This window comes from Loxodonta africana, chromosome 8 (genome assembly GCF_030014295.1).
Source record: "Loxodonta africana isolate mLoxAfr1 chromosome 8, mLoxAfr1.hap2, whole genome shotgun sequence".
NCBI lineage: Eukaryota > Metazoa > Chordata > Mammalia > Proboscidea > Elephantidae > Loxodonta > Loxodonta africana.
In genome coordinates this window covers 27,053,265-27,073,966 of record NC_087349.1, presented here as the reverse complement: position 1 = coordinate 27,073,966, position 20,702 = coordinate 27,053,265, and the positions used below count along the sequence as shown (strand labels likewise).

At 38.4% G+C, this 20,702-nt stretch overlaps 1 protein-coding gene across 14 annotated transcripts in view; it reads right to left on the bottom strand.

Annotated features, from left to right (window-relative positions):
* CADPS2 (calcium dependent secretion activator 2) overlaps positions 1-20,702 on the bottom strand; it is a 614,350-nt gene that overhangs the window by 126,286 nt on the left and 467,362 nt on the right. For 8 of the 14 annotated variants that reach the window (XM_064289767.1, XM_064289765.1, XM_064289774.1 and 5 more), the window contains 2 exons: positions 17,615-17,738; positions 15,580-15,600 (listed from right to left, as the gene is read on the bottom strand). In XM_064289767.1, the coding sequence (XP_064145837.1) occupies positions 15,580-15,600; positions 17,615-17,738 (145 nt within the window). The remainder of the gene's footprint in view (positions 1-15,579; positions 15,601-17,614; positions 17,739-20,702) is intronic. The other 6 variants (XM_064289775.1, XM_064289766.1, XM_064289773.1 and 3 more) reach the window with 1 other exon arrangement.

Genomic DNA, 20,702 nt, shown 5'->3' with positions numbered 1-20,702 from the left:
GGACATCCAAATTGGTAAGGAACAAGTAAAACTATCCCTATTTGTGGGTGATATGATGCTGTACGTACAGAACCCAAAAGACTACATGAGAAAACTACAGGAAGTAATAGAAAGATTCAGCACAGTAGCAAGATACAAGATAAGTATACGAAAATCAGTTGGATTCCTATACACCAATAAAGAGAAATATGAAAAGAAAATCAGGAAAGCAATATCATTTATAAAAAAAAAAAAAAAAATACTCAGGAATAAATCTAACCAGAGATGTAAAAACCTATACAAAGAACACTTCAAAACACTACTGTGAGAAACCAAAAGAGACCTACATAAATGCAAAAACAAACCATGCTCATGGATAGGTAGATTCATCATTGTGAAAATGTCAATTCTACCCAAAGCAATTTACAGATACAATGCAATCCTGATCCAAATACCAACAGCATTCTTTAAGGAGATGGAAAAACTAATCATTAACTTTATATGAAAGAAAGAGGCCCTTGGTAAGTAAAACACTACTGAAGAAGAATAAAGTAATAGGCCTCACACTGCCTGACCTCAGAACCCAGGATGCAGCTACAGTAGTCAAAACAGCCTGATATTGGTACAATGACAAGCACACTGATTATGGAAAAGAATTGAGAACCCAGATGTAAATCCATCCACCTACAGTCACCTGATCTTCGACAAAGGCCCAAAGTCCATTAAATGGGGGAAAAGACAGTCTTTTAAACAAGTAGTGCAGGCAAAACTGGATGTCCATCTGTAAAATAATGAAACAGGACCCATACCTCACATAATACACACAAAAAATTTCAAAATGAAACATATACCTAAATATAAAACCAAAACTATAAAGACTATAGAAAAAAATAGGGTCAATGCTACAGGTCCTAATACATGGCATAAATAGGATATAAACTGTAACTAAGAATACATAAACATCAGAAGATAAACTAGATAACTGGAATCTTCTAAAAATTAAACACTAAGGCTCATCAAAGGACTTCACCAAAAGAGTAAAAAGAGAACCTACAGACTGGGAAAAAAATTTTGGCTATGACAAATCTGACAAAGGTATAATAATCTCTAAAATCTATAGGAAAATCCAACACCTCCACAACAAAAAGGCAAATAATCCAATTAAAAAATGGGCAAAGGATGTGATAGACACTTCACCAAAGAAGATACTCAGGTGACTAACAGACACATGAGAAAACACTCACGATCACTAGCCCATTAGAGAAACGCACATCAAAACTACAATGAGATACCATCTCTCTCTGACATTATAGGCACAAAAAAAAAAAAAAAAAAAAAAAAAACCCAGAAAATAACAAATGTTAGAGAGACTGTGGGGAGGTTGGAACCCTTACGCACTGCTGGTGGGAATGCAAAATGGTGCAACTATTTTGGAAAACGATATGGCACTTCCTAAAAAAGCTAGAAATAGAAATACCATATGATCCGGCAATCCCACTCCTAGGAATATATCCTAGAGAAATAAAAGAGCCATCACATGAACAGACATATGCACACCCATGTTCATTGCAGCATTATTCACAATACCAAAAAGATGGAAACAATCAACAGATGAATGGAGAAGCAAATTATGATACATATACACAATGGAATACTATGCAACAATAAAGAACAATTACAAACATCTCACAACATAGATGAATCTAGAGGGCATTATGCTGAGTGAAATAAGTCAATCAAAAAAGGACAAATCCTGTATGAGACAACTATTATAGAAACTCATGAAAAGGTTTACACACAGAAGGAAACAATCTTTGATGGTTACGAGGGAGGGAAGGAGTGGGGAGGGAAAAATACTAACTAGGCAATAGATAAGTGGTAAATTTGGTGAAGTGTAAGGGTACACAGTACTGGGGAAGTCAGCACAGCCTGACCAAGGCAAATCCAGAGAAGCTTCATAGGCACATCCAAATTCCCTGAGGGACCAAATTACTGGGCTGAGGGCTGAGGACCATGGTCTTGGGGGGACATCTAGCTCAACTGGCATAACATAGGTTATAAAGAAAATGTTCTACATCTTACTTTGGCAAGTAGCATCTGGGGTCTTAAAAACTTGTCAGCAGCCATCTAAGACACTCTATTGGTTCCACCATGGCTGGAGCAAGAGAGAATGAAGAGGGAAAGATTAATCCAAAGGACTAATAGACCACAACTACCACAGCCACCACACCAGCTATTAGTCCAGCACAACTAAATGGTGCCAGCTACCACCACCAATTGCTCTGACAGAGCTGGAGAAAAATGTAGAACAAAATTCTAACTCACAAAAAAAAAAAAAGGCCAGACTTACTGAGATACCCCAAGAGTATGGACTCTGGACACTCTTTTAGCTCAGTAATGAAGTCAATCCTGAGGTTCGCCCTTCAGCCAAAGATTAGACAGACCCATAAAACAAACTATAATACACATAGTTCAACCACATCAAGTAAGATACGAGACTAAATGGGTACACCAGCCCAAGGGCAAGGACTAGAAGGCAGGAGAGGACAGGAAGGCTGCATGGGTGGAAATGGGGAACCCAAAGTCGAGAAGGGGAGAGTGTCGACATGTCGTGGGGTTGGCAACCAATGTCAAAAAACAATATGTATATTAATTGTTTAACAAGAGACTAATTTGCTCTGTAAATTCTCATCTAAAGTACAATAAAAAATTTAATATTTGGTTTACCTTTGTCATAGACTTTGATAAACTATGTCACTCACATGAGCTGAGAAACACATATCTGCTTTGGTTTGAGTATCGTTTGTGAAGCAGAGAAACCTGAAGTTTTACAGTGTTTCTGTATTCAAGGGCTATGAAGGCTTGAAGAAGAAAGTTTTCTACGCTATCTACTCAGTTTGCTGTAGGTAGCTCTAGCTAAAACTATGTTGTAGGAGTCTAATGACAGCATACAATTTTGTAACTGGTAATTTTGCTAGCTAATTGTATAACAGGTTTTTCTAAAGACTGGTCTTTAGCCATGTCATGTGTATACATAAGTATGTGTACACACATGTACATGCAATAGCTGAAATTAATAAGTGGTCCTTTCCCTGGCTTTACTGCTCTTTTTATATACATTCTATTCATTTCCCTTGAATATAATCTAGATTTAGAAGTTCATCCAAACAATCTCAATAATGGTGACTGCCATGCCAATATTCAATTATTATATAATTAAGTGCTATAGCATCTTTAAGGAACCCTGGTGGCACAATGGTTAAGCACCTGGCTGCTAATGGAAAGGTCAGTGGTTCAAACTCACCAGAGGCTCCAAGGTAGAAAAGGTCTGGTGATCAGCTCCCATAAAGATTTTAGCCTAGGAAGCCCAATGGGTCAGCTCTACTCTGTCCTATAGGCTTGCTATCATTTGGAATTGACTTGACAGCACACAGAAACAACACAGCATCTTTAATTTAATGATTACTCCTTCTTGTCTTCTAATTATATTTACCTAAACAGCCTCTTCATTGTCATTTACTATGTTCGTACATAAAAGGAGCACCACCACGTGTACACTCTCATACCCTCTCCTGCTCCTTCAGCCCCTTTCACTCTTTACCACTCTCCAGGAGAAAATCTGCCTAGGAACAATGGGGGATTCAGGCACCACAGGGTCTAGTGAGGCAATGGGATGAAGGTCTGTTCAGGACTGGGCAACGGGAGATGTAAAAAGGACTCCAGAGGCTTGCCAGCTGGGAGGCAAGCTGAGGGAGAAGTAAGGAGAATCTTCCTGGAGACAGCAACTAGAATATGAAAGATACTGTGGGAAAGACTTACAGCCTTGGGTGTTAAGAAATTACTCAAAAGATCTTGATGTCTGTATGTGCGTCTTTGTTTGCTTTGGCACAGATCTGCTAGGGCAGCCAACTCTTGCATTAGTAGTGAAAATATATTTGACGTGAAGGCTTGGAGAAAGTCTCTTAGCTGGATGAATGTAAAGCCCAGGTGTGGAGCGTAGGTTGGGTTTAGTGCCATCTGGCATATTTCTGCAGTTTTAACACCCTGCATCGGCCAGCCGCTATGAATATGTACGTATGTGCTGAAGCCTCTGGGCTATTTTATAGGCTTCCCTTTTGAAATTAAAAAAAAAATCTGGTGTTACAAATACCTTCAATTAGGTCTTTTGATTTAGTTCTTGAAGTTATACAGGCTGCTTAGCTATGGCTTTACAGTAACGAAGCTTCTCTAATTTCTAAGACTATTTCATCTGTGCAGGCTTTGAGTGCTTACAAACACTGTTGAGAAATAAGAATCTGTCAGTTTGTATTACTGTGGTTTTGTCCAATTGGAAAAGACTTTTTAATACATCTAAACTACTCGGATTAACAAGGTGCTGCAGGAGACACATTGCTGTATGTCACCTGGTTTACCTGCTGACACATGTTAGTAAATAAACGAGGAGGGTCACCATCAGTTGCTTTCAAACTCTGGCTTTGGAGAATGATAAATTCCACAAAATTGCTCATGAAAGGAAGAAAGCTTATTATTTCAAGATGCCATTTATCTGTGAATCACATTCCATATAGAAGTCAAACAAACAAACAAAAAACCCAACAAATACATGACCCACTGTCAAGTGAGCTGAGCAAACTGACATCCTTTTTGAGACCTTTTAGGGAACAGGTGCTGAACACTTGTAATGAGATTTCCATGAATCTTCAGAGCAAGGCGGTAAGAGTCTAGCAAGAGCTGTTCAGAGTGTTACAGACCATGGCCTAGGGAATAACTCCTGGTAAGAAGCACATCAAATAGACATTATACAAATGTTTCGCTTTCTCAGGGGGTGCTTACATTCTCTCTACATCTCTTCACATGAAGACCTTTTAAAGAAGACAAATATTCACAGAAGTTTTTGGAAGAGTGTAAGATAATTTTCCCAGATCCTGTGGAATGTGGTGTATTTTCAATTAAGTGTTCTTGATGCATTATCTTGTGCAGTTGCCTCATGTTCTTATTTTATGAATCTTTTTCTTTCAACATTCCTTGTGAATCAAGACGATGCATGGAGCTTTCACAGCATCACTTGGTGTGAAACATTTCTTTTTTCCTAGCATAAATAGTTGGCTGACAAGTCTATGTAGAAAATGAAGTAGCTAAAATGGAGCATGCCATGTTTTATAAGGAAGTTAAAACAATTCTGTTTTATTGTATCTTCTTTATTGTAACTAACCCCAATTGATATTTTTATCTTTCCTTTTTCTAGATTATAGTACACATTAAACAAACTTGGAGAATAATCTAGAAAAAGGAAAGATAAAAATATCAATTGGGGTTAGTTACAATAAAGAAGATACAATAAATAGTGGTATACAATTAGATAAAATGCTAGAATTTGTATCGTGAGAGAACATATGACAAGAAAAAATAAATCTCTGCCCTCTTTTTGAGTAAGGAGCCCTAGTGGTGCAGTGGTTAAGCGCTCAGCTGCTAACCAAAAGTTTGGCTGTTTGAACTCACCAGCTGCTCTGCAGGAGAAAGATGTGGCAGTCTGCTTCCACAAAGATTACAGCCTTGGAAACCCCACAGGGCAATTCTACTTTGTCCTACAGGGTTGCTGTCAGAACTGACTCGATGGCAATGGGTTTGGTTTTTTGGCTTTCTTTTGGGTATTGGGCAAAGACCTGCATCAAAAAGACTACAAAATGATATTTTCATTCCTTTAACAAGTACTTAGGAGTGGACTGCCAAGTAGGCTGTAACAAGATATTAGGGGTGAAAATAGGAGTACAACACCATCATTACCTGGAGGAAGTTAACACTAGTGTACAGGAGACAGAGAATAAACTGATGGCTGTAAGACAGTGGTAGAGCCATGGTCACCTGGAGGTGGAGACACTGAATTCAGCCTGAGATGAGGAGACATTAGCAAGCTAAAGAGCTGGGAGAAAGCCAGGTAGCAGCAATAACATGCCATTTGCAGGGAATAACAAACAGCTCAGTAGTGGTGAAATGTCATATCTGAGGACATATTAAGAAATAAGAATGGAAGAATAAGTGGAAAGAGCTTCAGTTAATCCAGTGTGGGCAACCGAAAGTCAGTTGAGAATTAGCCTTGGACTAAAGAGTATTTTAGAAAGCTCTCTGGTGGCAACATAGAGGATGGGCCGGGAGGGTGACAAGAATGGCGATAGGGAGACTAGTTAGAAAGCAGTTGATACAGTTTAGGCAAGAGATGATGAGGGGTGGTAGCATTAGGAATGGGAGGAGATGAGAAAAAAAAAAAAAAGACCTAATACTGGCGGGACTGGATAGTTAACTATATTGGGAGGGTGGGAGATGTTGCTGACAGCTGAGAGGTAGGACTGAGCCACAGATAAAGGTTGGAGGTCGTCGTTGAAATGATGAGGATAAAGTGGGTGAAATCACTCAGAGACTGCATAAAGCACAAGGGGGAGGCAGCAAAGCAAACTGAAAAGGGTTGCCAAAGAGGTGGAAGAAAAACTATGTGAGAGAGCTGTAAAGGAATCCAAGGGAGAGGAGTTTTTCACAGAGGGAATGATCAAATGTGTCAAATGCAGAAGAGTCTTGTATGACTGAAGACTACGGGGTGTGTGTGTGTTTAAGAATTCAGGTGCAGAGGACTGAGTTCATCAGATTCTTCAGCTTAGCACACTGTTATTTTGTCCATGGAACGTTCTTTTCTTATTTCTACTTATTTCTTTGTTCTCCTCCCATTAGCAATCATTCCAATGTCTTTCATGTGCATCTTTCTTTTCATACGTGCGACTGAAAAGATGTATGGCTGTTTGGATGCATGCATTTACGCATTGTGCTGTTTCTTACTTTCTCACTCTGCGCTGTTGCTGTTTGTACATCTAGTGCACTGTTTCTAACTGCCCACCACGTGCTCTATCGATTTCCACAGTGAGGGGCTTTCGGATGGCCTCCAATTCTCTATCACCAATAAATCTGCGATGAACATACTTGTGCATGACTCCTGATGACCCTGAGTTGTCATTTCTTTGGTATGCATAAGCAAGAGTGAAATTGCAAGGTCATAGGGTGTACCATGTACTTATTTTGACTGAGTACTGACAGGTTGTTCTGCAGAAAAAAAAAAAAAAAGGGAGAGAAAGGATGGATGACTCACTGACAAAGAGATGTAGCTAGACCAAGGTGAGGTATCTCTAGTTAGGTCACAGGACACCTCAGCAGAGGCTAAAAAATCATTCTGTGCTGGAGATACCCCACTTGCTGTCGATTCCAAGTCATGGCAACCCTCTAGGACAGAACAGAAGTGTTCCATAGGGTTTCCAAGGCTGTAATCTTCACAGACTGACACATCTAACTCCTGCAGATCTACTAGTGGGTTCCAACCACTGACCTTTTGTTTAGTAGCTGAGCACTTAACCACTGCGCCACCAGGGCTCCTTGGTGCTGCTAATTGAAGGGGTAGAAAGCCAAAGGCAGATGGCAGCAGGGCAGTGCTCAGTCAGCAGTCTTTGTAAGTGGAGTAACAATTATTACGGCTTCCTTAGAGTTTTTTTTTTTTTTCCAAACCAACCAACAAGCAAAAAAAAAAAACCAAATCCATTGCCCTCAAGTCGATTCCAACTCATAGCGATTCTACAGGACAGAGTAGAATTGCCTCATAGAGTTTCCAAGGAGAGGCTGGTGGATTCGAACTGCTGACATTTTGGTTAGTAGCCGAGCTCTTAACCACTGTACCACCAGGGCTCCTCTTAGAGTTTAAAAAAAAAGAAAGAGTTAAGCTCGGCTAAATTAGGGAAGATGTTAAAGGAATGCAGATGTGGAACCAATTTTAGAGGACAGAGAACTAAGCCCTTAAACATCCCCATGATTTGTCGGGGTTGACAGAGACCTAGTCCTCTCCTTTGGGTGAACAATGAGTGCAGCGTCAGTTCTGAGAGTGTTGCAAGCATTGCCATTGAGTTGCCGCTGGTGTACAAGATGCTGCTTGTGTCCTCCTTTGACTTTGTGCTTAGCTGGTGAGTTACCTGAACACGCATGGAACTACTGCATGACACAGATGTTTCCTCAGCATTCAGCTAACTGAAGGTACACTCAGAGCTTTAGAGCATGTACAATGCCCATCAGACACGAGTAATAATGCCTTCATTTTCCTCTAGAAGGCTAAGCCCACCACCCTGTTTATTATACCCCCCAAACATCACTTGGTACATAGGAATTACTCTGTCAACATGGATATAAGCTAACCAATTAGTGTGAACACACATTATATAGTGTGTGGTTCTTTTCTCCTGTGGCTAGCAAGGTGGTGGGAGAAGAACTGAGGCAAATAAACAGTATGAATCCTCATTCATTCCAGATTAGATTTGAAAAGGCCAAAGTGAATTAGTATTACTTAGTAGTCCTTAAAAGGGAATAAGATCTTAATACTTTCTTGTACACACATTAGATACAATTAGGCTAACTGTGCGTTGAATCGATATAGAATTGATTGATAAGAATAGTTTAAAACTAACATTTCAAGTGTATTAAGTTAGATGACAGAATCAAAGTAATTCATGGATATCAGAAAAAATCTTATCTTCTTACATAATTTAACTGACCATCTAGAAATACCCAAGGCTTTTCTTTATATATAGTACAAAAATAAATTTCAATTGGATCCCTATCCAGATGATCACAAATACTAAATGAGTGTTACTCAAATAATGAGTTTTTACTATATGTACGCATATGGTTCTACAGGCCCAAAATTCTAAGAGATTTATATGATTTTCTCAAGTATTCTAAAGAAAAAGACAATGAGTCTTTTTCTTTGTTTTTGTGCCAGATTGTATATATCACCTTGTTCCCAATCAGTAGGTGACTCAGAAGCAGAAATGGTCATAGAAATTTTACTTTCAGGCCAAGGTCCCATCATCCCAGTCACACAGCCCAAAGTTCGTGAACTATCTGTTGGATTCTTATTAGGGTGAGTATCCCGTGTTTTTAATACACAAATTTTGTTCAGTGTTGTCAGTGCTTACAGGAATGCAAAATTTCAGCTCTATTATTTAATCTTCTCAATTCATGGTAACATGCAATAATTAAAAAGCACTTAGAAAAATTTAAGTCAAATTTATAAGGAAACATAACAATTTTATGATTGATACTTGTTACCTTAGATACATTAGAAAGAAATTATTCACTGATAACAAAAATCATTTTCATTACCCAAGCCGTTTTTAATATACTCAGTGTCTGCATTTGTTACCATCACAGAAATTCTTAAGCAGAAAAAAAGACTTTATTTATTTAATATTTATCACTACGGTCTGACAATGGAGTGCTAAATTAAAATGTCACCCAGATGGCAAACACCTCCTAATGACGTAAGGACTGCCACGCTGAAACGTCTCCTCATAAGCACCATGGCCCTCTGGGAAGGCATCTCTATCCTGCTCAACTGAGCCTCTGGAAATGAGAGCACAGGAGGCTAGACCTGGGAACCTGGCAACCAGAGTGCCGAGAAAGATCCTCACCTCACCTCACAAAGACTTCGCCACCTCATTCCACGCTACTTTTTGTTTAGGCATCTCCACATTTCTGAATCCACAATCAGCCAATCAGCCGAGGCACCAAATTTATGCAAAAGATGACAGGCCAAGAGCAAGCTCTAAGGAGCAATCTCCCCTCCTTCATCTTGAATCACAATATGATACACAATTTTCAGGAGAAAGCAAGGACAGCTATTAGATGTATTACCGCCATTTTTGCCTACAAGAAATTCTCTAAACAACAAATTGTTTCTTCTTTGAAAATAATAGCTGATTTGCATCAACAAGGTATGGGATTTTTAAGAAAAGCATAATTAGGAAAATGAGGTTTCACTGCCATTTTAAATCCTAGATTTTAAATAAAGAGGATCTCACTATTATATAAATAGTATAGTTAGTGATTAGCCCTGGAAACCCTATGGAAAACCTACCCAGAGTAGAACCCATAGATTCACTATGAGCTGGAATTGATGACAGAAGGTTTTGATATTTAGTGATAAACCAAAGAAGAAAACTAGTTGATGTGGCAACACTTCTTAATTAGTAATCAAAAGGAAACCAAGCTAATTCATCCAAATGGTGGTATTTTATAAACTCCCCTCCCCTCAAAAAATTCCTTTCGAGAAATTTCAAATTCCCAAAATGAGCTATCTGTTCTCATGAAACACATGCAAATAACTCCCAAGAAAGAAAGGCCATTAGAAACGCCATTTGTTTTATGTCATACATTAAAAAAAACCCAGTGCCATCGAAGTTTTAAAATGCCTTTATTTTTCAAACGTTTCCAGCCAATGGAGAATTTGAAGAATTCCCAAAGATGGAAGAAAACTGAGTCAAAACCAAGCAACATGCTGAACTACAGAAGCAATTAAAACAGGTTAGATTACTATACACTGTTAGGGCAATTGCTATCTATAACTTCTGGCTTCTTTGGCCCACAGTCAGTGCCCCCTTCAACCTCCCTGTGATGAGGGCGCAGATTCCTAATTTAATTCTTCTAATCGTGTCATTTTTAAGTGGCTAGTTTTTGCCCTACATTGTTCATTAATCAGATACAGATCTGTATGATGTTTGTAAGCCAGCTTACCAGTTTACTGTTGTTCTTTCTACTATAAACAGCCTGGTAACTCTGTGCTATAAACTGATCTGTTTATTCAATCAGTATTTTTCGAGGACCAAACCTGTGCTAGGCACTTTTCTTGGCATTGAGGGTATAGCAGTTACTGAAAGACAAAACCTCTGTCTCAGCTAGGAGATAGATTTTGATCAAAAGGAGGAAAACTGTGGAAAGGAACTTCAAATTATGATTGAAAACTAGACTTACTAGACACATGGAGACTGGAGAAATCCACAAACCCATTGCAGGGAAACAAATTTTAAACCTGGAACCAAAGCTATTGCATGATGTCATCTTTAAACTAAACAAGAATCTAGCTCAATAAATAAAGAATGTCTGTCTTGAGCATTGTGCTCTTTTAAAGAATTAAATATATGAGGTCAAAATGACAACAGTAACTCTAAAGCACAGAAGACAACTTTAAGGGGGCAGAGAGTAAGTTAACGATGGTTAAATGACATGGGTGAAGACAGTAAGAATGGTGGCACAGTGTAAGGTATATAACAATTGTCAACAAACTGTACATGTAAAAATTGTTGACTTGGTGTATGTTTCCTTGTGCATATTTTCACCAAAAAAAAAAAAAAAAAAAAGCAAAACAGAATAAAAAAACCTCTGTCCTCATAGAGCTAACATTCTAGAAAAATAAGAAGGATAAATGAATTTATATTGTGTGTTAGATGATGATCAGTGCTATGCCAAAAAATGAACCAGGAAGGGAGGAGAGAGATTCTTCGCTGAGGGGGTGGGGGTGGCTGCAAATTTTAAGTCACTTTCAACACCTGATATCCTGAGATCTACCAGCAAAACAAACATGAAAATTCAGATTGTAGAGTCCAACTCTTAGTCTTACACAGGCCTATGCTGTTCAATCCAGTGGCCACCAGCCACATGGGGTTACTGAGCAGCCTGCTGCTCTTAAACAGGGTGTGCCCTGAGAGTAAAAGACATACCAGCTTTCAAAGACAGAGTATGAATAAAGGAAAGCTATCTCATTAATATCAGTTACATGTTGAAATGAAAATATTTTGCATATTATGTATTAGATAAAATTAATTTCACCTGTTTCTTTTTTCCTTTTTAACGTGACTACCAGAAAATTTAAAATTCCATACATGGCTTGCATTTTGGGCTCACATCCTATTTCTATGGACAGTGCTGTACTGAATGGCCTTTCAATGACTACAGCAGAGTTGGATCCCCCATGCATTTTAAGTGAGTGCAAATTTAACCATATAAGCCTGCCAAAAAAGGGAGGGAAGAAGGCAGAGGAAGGTAAGAGCGTAGGTCAGTAGGTAGATAAAAATCCAAACCAAACCCATTGCTACCGAGTTGACTTTGACTCACAGCAACCCTACAGGACAGAGTAAAACTGCCCCATTGGGTTTCTAAGGCTGTAATCTTTATTGAAGCAGACTGCCATATCTTTCTCCCACGGAGAGGCTGGTGGGTTCAAACTGCCTACAGCCAAGAGCTGTAACCAATGCACCACCAGGGCCCCTCTGTAGGTAGATAGTAGGTTCTAATCTCCTGCTATCTAGCTGTGCGATCAAGACAAGTTGTATAACCTCTCTGCTTCAAAACAAACCAAAAACCAAACCCAGTGCCACTGAGTCAGTTCCAACTCATAGCAACCCTATAGGACATAATAGAACTGCCCCATGGGGTTTCCGAGGAGTGGCTGGTGGATTCAAACTGCCAACCTTTTGGTTAGCAGCTGTAGCTCTTAACCATTACTCTACCAGGGCTCCAAAACCAAACCCACTGCCGTCGAGTTGATTCTGACTCATGATAACCCTATACGACAGAGTAAAACTGCCCCAAGGGGTTTTCAAAGAGCTACTGGTGGATTCGAACTGCCGACCTTTTGGTTAGCAGCTGTAGTTCTTAACCACTATACTACCAGCGTTTCCAAGAAATTTGCTCCCGCCCAGTTCCTGAAAAAGGAATGATAACAATAGCAATTTTCGCAAAAGGTTCTTGGGAGGAATAAAAGAGTCTAGACACGTAAAGTGCTTACACTACTGACTGGCACATAAGTTCTTACTATTATCACCATCATTATTTTTGGAAAAAGTAGCTCTACAAATATAAACTCGTGGCTTTTGTGATGGGCTAAGGTGTTTATTATAAAAAGTCATTACTTCCAGTCGGACTGTCCTTGGAGGCAGGGCAGCCAATAGAGAAAGCATGGAAAGGTCTACGGTGTCTGAGACATGGGAGCATATCCCACCTCCACTACACTTTAAAGGCAACAGCATGACCTTGTTGCAGGCTATGAACTTCTCCTCAAAGTCACCTCTTCTGTAAAATATCTATTCTGTAGAGTTGTTTAAGGAGTTAACGAAGGAATGAAAAACAGAGCAAAACAAAAAACGCTGGGGTACATGGCAAGATTTAGACAAATATTAGGCAGGATTTTACTCTTTCTTAAAACCAAACCAAACCCATTGCTGTCAAGTTGATTCTAACTCATAGAGACCCTACAGGACACAGTACAACTGCCCCATAGAGTTTCCAAGGCGCAGTTGGTGGATTCAAACTGCTGGCCTTTTGGTTAGCACCCAAATGTTTAATCACCACTGTGAAACCAGGGCTCCTTACTCTTTCTCTGATGGTACAAAGAAGTTGGGGGAAATTACTATAATGTTCAAGAGACTACTGTTTGAAAGTGTTATTAAACATTTGAGCTCTTACATATACAAATGATATTCTCAATTTTACCCACTTTTAAGAACACACTTAAGAACACTGACTAGGTATCAGCTGCTGTAGAGTCCACTCCGACTCACGGTGACCCCAGTGCATCAGGGTAGAACTGCACTTCCCAGGATCTTCAATGTCCGTTTTTGGACGTATGCGCCAGGACTTTTTTCTGAGGCACCTCTGGGTGAACTAGAACTTCCAACTTTCAGTTAACAGCCAAGCGCATTAGCCATTTGCACCACTAGGGACTCCATTTACTAGGTAACCTCGTTAAATTTACTTGCTACTGAAAGCAACTAAAGAAAAAGAGCTACATTTCTTAAAAGTACTTGTTCTGTTACTTGAGAACGTTCTTCAATTGAGATTAACTTTGCCTTCATTCCACCGAAATTAAGGAGATCACACTGATTTTCCTCTCTTCTACACATGCATTTAGTTTTAATAAAAGTATTTTTCCTAGAGTTGCTGACCTGCATGATGGATCAACGGTATGGATGTTAAATACAGGTGTCTGGTGGGAAGCAGGTACAGCACCTTTGCTCTCCCCTGGTCTCTTTGATGGGAATGGGGCCACCCCACAAGGCATCTCTGTTCCATGCTTCCTGTAGGCACAATGTGACCTCTCCATAGCTCACAGGGGAAGGAGTGGAGCCTCTGGGGTTAAGGATCAGGACACCTGACTCCAGTCCCAGCTGTAGCCTGTAGCTGTAGCCACTACCAACCCCGGACATCTTGCGTGTAAACTAGGATAAAAACCATTTCACAACAGGAAAGCCATGAGGATGATATGCCATATGAGGTATTGAAAACATTTGTTAAAGCACACGGGACTGCTGCTAATACAATGGGCTGTCATTAGACAGGGGGTGGTAATAGTTTCATATTTTTTTCTAATTCATTTTTTTTTCTAAAGTGCACTTATCACTGTAGGTGTGTTCCTTTCCCTTTTGCTGGCACTGAGTGTTTTGTTCCTGGAACTGTCTTGGGTCAAATACTTGAAAAGAAATGAAAAAAAGTAGAAAAGAAAAATAAGAAATAGAGCCCTTAATGGAAGACTTCAGTTAAAAACAACTCTAGAAAACTTGTTTATAACGTTATATGTAAAATTTGACTAACACGAGAAAACTAGGATTAGAAAGGATCTTCACTTGTCTCTTGCTGCTTTTAGATGGAAGAATTGATGCTTTTAAATTACGGTGCTGGTGAAGAATATGGAGTATATGATGGACTGCCAAAAGAATGAACAAATCTGCCTTGGAAGAAATACAGCTAGAATGCTCCTTAGAAGCGAGGATGGCGAGACCACGCCTTACATACTTTGGACATGTTATCAGGAGGGATCAGTCCCTGGGGAAGGCTATCATCCTATGTTAAGTAAAGGGTCAGCAAAAAAGAGGAAGACTCTCCATGAGTGGCTGCAAGAATGGGCTCAACATAGCAATGATTATGAGGATGGCACAAGACTGGGCAGCGTTTCGTTCAGTTGTACATAGGGTTGCTATGAGTTGGAACTGACTCGATGGCACCTAACAACAAAAACTAAACTCCTTCCTCTCTCCAAAGTACTGAGTACCTACTTGGTGTTAACAGGCACAAGGCTGGGTGCTGGGGATACAACCAAGAAGGACTCAGTAAGGACCCTGCCTACAAGGGGCTAAGGAGGAGATACGTGGCATAAACGGATAACAGCACACACAGTTAATTACAATTGTGATAAGTGGTACAAGAAAAAAGTAATAAATCCTTGAAAAGTTCAGACACCCAAAGAATTCTTTCCTTGCAATTTCCTGAGAATGGAATTGGATAACCTCTGCTCATTCCTGTTATAAACAACTTTCAAAGTTAAGAAATTCTTACTTTTTATTTGATAGCATTTATGCTTTTTGCTCTCATGTTATTTTCCAGGAGTGATAAAGGAAGATGGCCCTCTTTCCTAGTTCTAAGAGCCCTTCAAATATTGGCAACAGCTTCCAAATAAGTTTAGTGTCCATGCTTAAAAGATAATGCATAACATTAATACAGCTCCAGGTTTTTGCTTTGAATTCATATTAAAAAAAGCATTGCTGAACTTTTACAGATATAAATGGCCTATATTTTCCCCACAAAGCATTAGCCATAGTTCCAATAAAATCAAAGTATTTTCAGTATCCTAGTCAAAAATTATCTAATTAAGAGAAGCTCTGAAGAGGAGAGAGCTATTCATCAATATGAAAACATCACAGCACCACATTAGAAATTATGACACGTGCATGCACAAATGGGAATTACCTGTTTCCTTTTCTGCTGGGCCTAAAACATAAGAAAAGAGAATTTAGGAGAAAAAGCAAACCCTTGCTGTTCACATAATGAAGAAGGCCAATGAAGGAAAAAAAAGTAGTCTACTATCTATTTCTATAACTTAATTTTGATTTTGTTCTTGGTCTGCTGCTGGACATGAAACAAAAGCACTTTACTTTTTAAGATAAAGAGAGAGAGAATGAAAAGCACAGAAGATTTTCTCATCTAATGAGCAAGCATTTTGCTTTTCTGAAAGGAGACTACTTGGCAGTCCTCCTGGACTGGGTTTCTAGGAACCATCATCTACAATATTCCCGCCCTAGATTGAAGATAAAAGAAGGGTGACTCCAGAAAGGAAGAAGATGGGAGAATTTTCCTGCTTGCTCTCCATTTGGTCCTACTATTGTTTTTTCTCTAACACAGGCTCGTTTTTCTGAGTGATCAGGAGGAAGGACTATACCTTTTTACAGCATGTTAACATGTTTATCTAGCTACTTAAGGAAAGAAGCCCAATGGCTGTGTACAAATATAAGTAAGTTCTTTTTTGATCCACGTTAAAATAGACTTATGAATAAAAAAATACAGAGAGAGATTAACAAAGAAATACACTTCATATTTTTCAGTATTCTTAGAAAAGACAATGATAGTTTTTTTGAATAGAGTTCATAACATTCATATAAAACAACATTGTCTTTCTAGGTAGTCTACAGACTGTTTTTTCTTTGTCAGATTTGAAAGGTTTTAATATATCTATTTTTATATCAATTCTTTCAATCTGTGTTCAGAACTCAATATTCCCAAAAGATAAAAATTATTTGAATGAGTATTCAAAATGTGAAAACCAAGCTGTTTATCTCCCACTTTCCCCAAATGGTCTAATACGCATCGCTTTTGCTTTAACACAACGTGATATCATAATTAATGATGTTAAACTGGTAACTAAGGAGGTTTCATGTTGTTACTCTCGTGATATAATATTGGTTGCTATAGCGATGAGATGGCTTTTTTGCTAATCACTCAGGAGGCTGGTTATCTCATGCTTGTTAGAAAGCTTGACCAGATTTGGAGAGAAAAAAGGAACGATAACACAGCCAAGTATAATCAACTTTTTCATTATCCAAATTAAGACAGCAGTGTCTTAATATCAACTAACGCGTAGCTTTATAATTCACTGGGTACAATTTCCTATCAAAAATTACTAGTTTTTTTTCTAATGGATGATTTAATTTTAAATTTTTATTTTTAGATATGGATATTTAACATTAACTACAAACCTTTTCCTCCATAAGCTAATGCTAGATATACTATACAGGCCAATTTCATGAAAGTTAGAGTGAAGCATTTGAGGCCCTTTCTGTTACTTTTAATTATCTTAAGGAATTTTTGAATAAAAGCTGATTTCACGACTTTGCTACAAATTTTAATCTACTTATTTCTAAACAACGTAAATATCGTTATCTTTGATGAACAAAACCTGGAATAGAGAGAAAAAAAAAAAAAAAAGCACAGTCCTCTCAAGGGATCTAACCTTTCAAATGCATCAGTACCTCGCAAGCAATTAAAAACTATAGAAAGTTCTATCAGTTTATTTCAGCCCTCACCATAATCAACAAGTTTCCCCCTTCTGAGAGACACTGCAGAACAGAAAATAAAATTACGTCATACTACAGGGTGACTGATCAGGAAAGAATACACCGCCCATAGTTTAAATGTTAGACATACTTACAGTAATGTCAAAAAATACAACCAATGAAAACACCTTTTGGTTTCTTGAAAACTCAAAATAAGAACAAAGGACAACTTAGGCATGAATCCTGGGTCTTTCATTCAAGCGGAGTCCCAGGAGGCATATTAAAGCAATGAATAGGAAAAAGCTCTTCAGTTCACCAGCTGAGATTTTAATGAGACATTTCCCTTTGCCACGGTACAGGTTTGTTCAGGGAAGGAAAGGACTTCTCACAGAAAATTCAGTTAATAGGCACTGTTGGCTCTCTCGGCCACTTCGGCAATTGCTCACTGCACTGACCTTCTATTTTGGCATATTCTGTGAGTCTAGTGTAATTGATCAAGGCAGCTTTCTCCAGACATTTTCTGACCACTTTCTTCACCTCTTCTGCTGGTACGGGAGTGGCAATATCTTTCATTAAAACCTACCAAAGTAAAAGAGAAGAGAAATACCGTCAAACAAATACTAAACACAAATCACACAAATTGTCCCAGTCCTGACTGTTTTTGAGGAAGGGGCCCTAAGTAACATCAGGGGAAGTAATGAGTCGGCACTTCACAACTGGGAACGTAATCCTCCGGTCTTGGTTCCTCCTGTCTAAGCCTCATTTATGCACATCAAAACGTCCCATACGCCAAGCCACCATTCAGTGTGACCATTGCTTTTCCTCCAGGGACCCACGACACCATTAGAGCAGCTGTTTCAGATCAGGATTACGGTCTTTGGGACAAGCAATAAACAAAGTTTGTCTTGTATATCCCTAATTTAAAAACCTTACATCTCATGAGCACTAGCTTTGAAAACAATAACAAAAATCCCATTAAGAGTAAGCCTCATTTTTGAGCTTTAAAAAAAAAAATCAGGATTTCTACTCTCATTAATTTAACTATTATGATCTGCTGAAAGATAGTATGGCAGGCTATAAAGAAAGAGGGAAAGCAAACTTCTTTGATTTAGTGAAATGAATGCTGAGGGAGAAGAAAATGTTAAAATAAACAGAAACTTCTGAGAATTAAAAAAAAAAATCAGTGTCGAGCAAGGGTAAAATAAATTATATCCAGAATTCAAAATGTAATGCATTTAAACACTTTTATAATGATAATTTTTCTTGAAACTTTCTTGCTTTCATAAAACTGCTCACAATAACTTCTGGCTATGCTATTATCAAGCTGAATTCTTTCCTATATTTAATACACGTTTTCTTGCTTTGCTTTCATTTAAATTATAACATATATGGCAGAATGTTAATATAGAACAGACAGTGCTTTTGTAAGTGCTCTTATCATTCTGTCTTTTATCTTGAAAGAAATATCGAAAGGACACAAAAGCATCTATTTCATGCTTCGTTATTTCATTCTCTTTACGGTCAGGTTCAGCACTAAGGATTTTCTATTACTCGCTCCCCCAAGCATCAGTGATCCTTGACAACATTTTAATTTTGTTAGGCAAGGTTTCCTTTTTTGAAAACACCAAAATTTATCATTCTACAAATTTATTCCCATATAAAATTCAATTATTCTTCCCCTTCTCATATTAAAAAAAACAAACTATAACACTTTAATTAGAATGGCACATCAGACCTTTCGTAGCTAGAAAAATCCCTGTACTCACAGTAAGGAGTACACAAGCATTAAACATGCACTATTATTTTTAGTGTGATCATTACTAAAATTTAAGTTGAAGATGAATTCTATTTGATGTGCAGAACCATAAACTTTACTAATAGGCCTCCCCATGATGACAAACTTCTAAATAACAGAAATAGCCATTAATATTAGAATATGTATGTCTGACCCAGAGGTGAGTCCAGGGTTTAAATCAGGCAGTACTTCATATTATCTAAGAGCTGGGCACTTAACCTGGAGTGGGAGGAATTGGATTCTCTTTCTTGGCAAATGCAGAAGAGGGCTGGCAAGTGCAAAATGGAGACAAAACCTCTGTTTCATGCTTCCACCCCACACCCTCCCATGGCATCACAGTCATCAAGAATGGTTCCCACGCAGATTTTATTTCATTTTCTAAGATGTCAGTAAGTGAAGAGACATAAAGATGAAGAAATGGCCCTTAACACTTCTCAATTCAGCAGGAGACAAGATTAGTGACTATAACTGGAAGAAGGTCACTGTTCACCCTGCCACCTGTCAGTGCAGGGCACACGGGCATCTCCGCTCTTACTTCCTACTCCCTGCTCGGGGAGGGGGCCTGTCATGGAAATCAGAGCACAGACAGGCAGCCTGAGAGATCCAGGAGGGCCTGCGGTTCCAAAAAGTAAAGCGATCCTTCAGAATGGTATTTTATTCATGGTACCTTAAGGAGTAGGATGCAATGTACAGTTTGAAAAGCCTACACTACATATAGTTTTTAACATTATGAAAATTCTAATAAAACAGATAATTACTAAAATAATATTTCTATCATGGAACACATGGTGATCTGGGCTAAGACAGGGATATGTAGATGGAGTCTATATGTGATCCGAAGATCTCATTTTAGTCATCGGTTCTAACCCTCATCTACCAAGTCCTTAAATCGTAGAAATACAGATGGAAGGTCTGAACAATATTTTTCCTTTTTGCTTTTAATAGATGTGCTAATAAACAATATAGTATCTGAAATTAATTTGGCATGAAAATGGACAAGAACAAGTGCTTGAAGTCCATAAATCAAGGTTAGAATAATCCAAGCATGACTTGTAGATAATCCCTAGAAATTCTTTTTAATTTTGACAAGGAATATGAGTTGTACACCTCATTTAACCGTTAGCATCCATCTAGCATAGGAACCGTTTTATAAACAGGTGCGGTATTTTCCATCTACAGTCATCTGCCACAAAAGCAGGAGTGGAGAATACACTTTCAATAGAAAGTGATTCTTCACATGGATATAAAACCTTGTTGTCTATTTCTATTTTGGGGAAAGTGAGTTTCTACAACTTATTCATTCTTTTAAGGTACACATAAATTGGAGCAATTGAAATAAATTCGGAGATGAACTTTGAATGGAAGGAATGATATGTTTATGAAGGCTAAATGATAACCTCTTACAGGCATGAAGAATATGAGAGGTAGAAGAAAACATAAAGACGGGAAGGGTCATAAAAGACAACTGTGAAGTGTGAAAAGCAGAGATAATTATACTTAACTAAAAAAAAATTTTTATTTATTTCACGGCGCAAAAAAGAGATAGGAAAAAAAACGGATACTACCAGAAAGATCTTGTAATTTCAGGACATGAGGATGATGACTGGCTTCGGAAAATGGGGAGGAAGAAAGGAGGATAAAGGGAGAGTTGGAATGTAGTAAGAAAAGGTGTGAAATTGATGAAGTGGGAGGAACTCAGTGAAGAGAACACGCCTGTGAGGAATGGGACTGCCTGCCTCGTTCAGTAA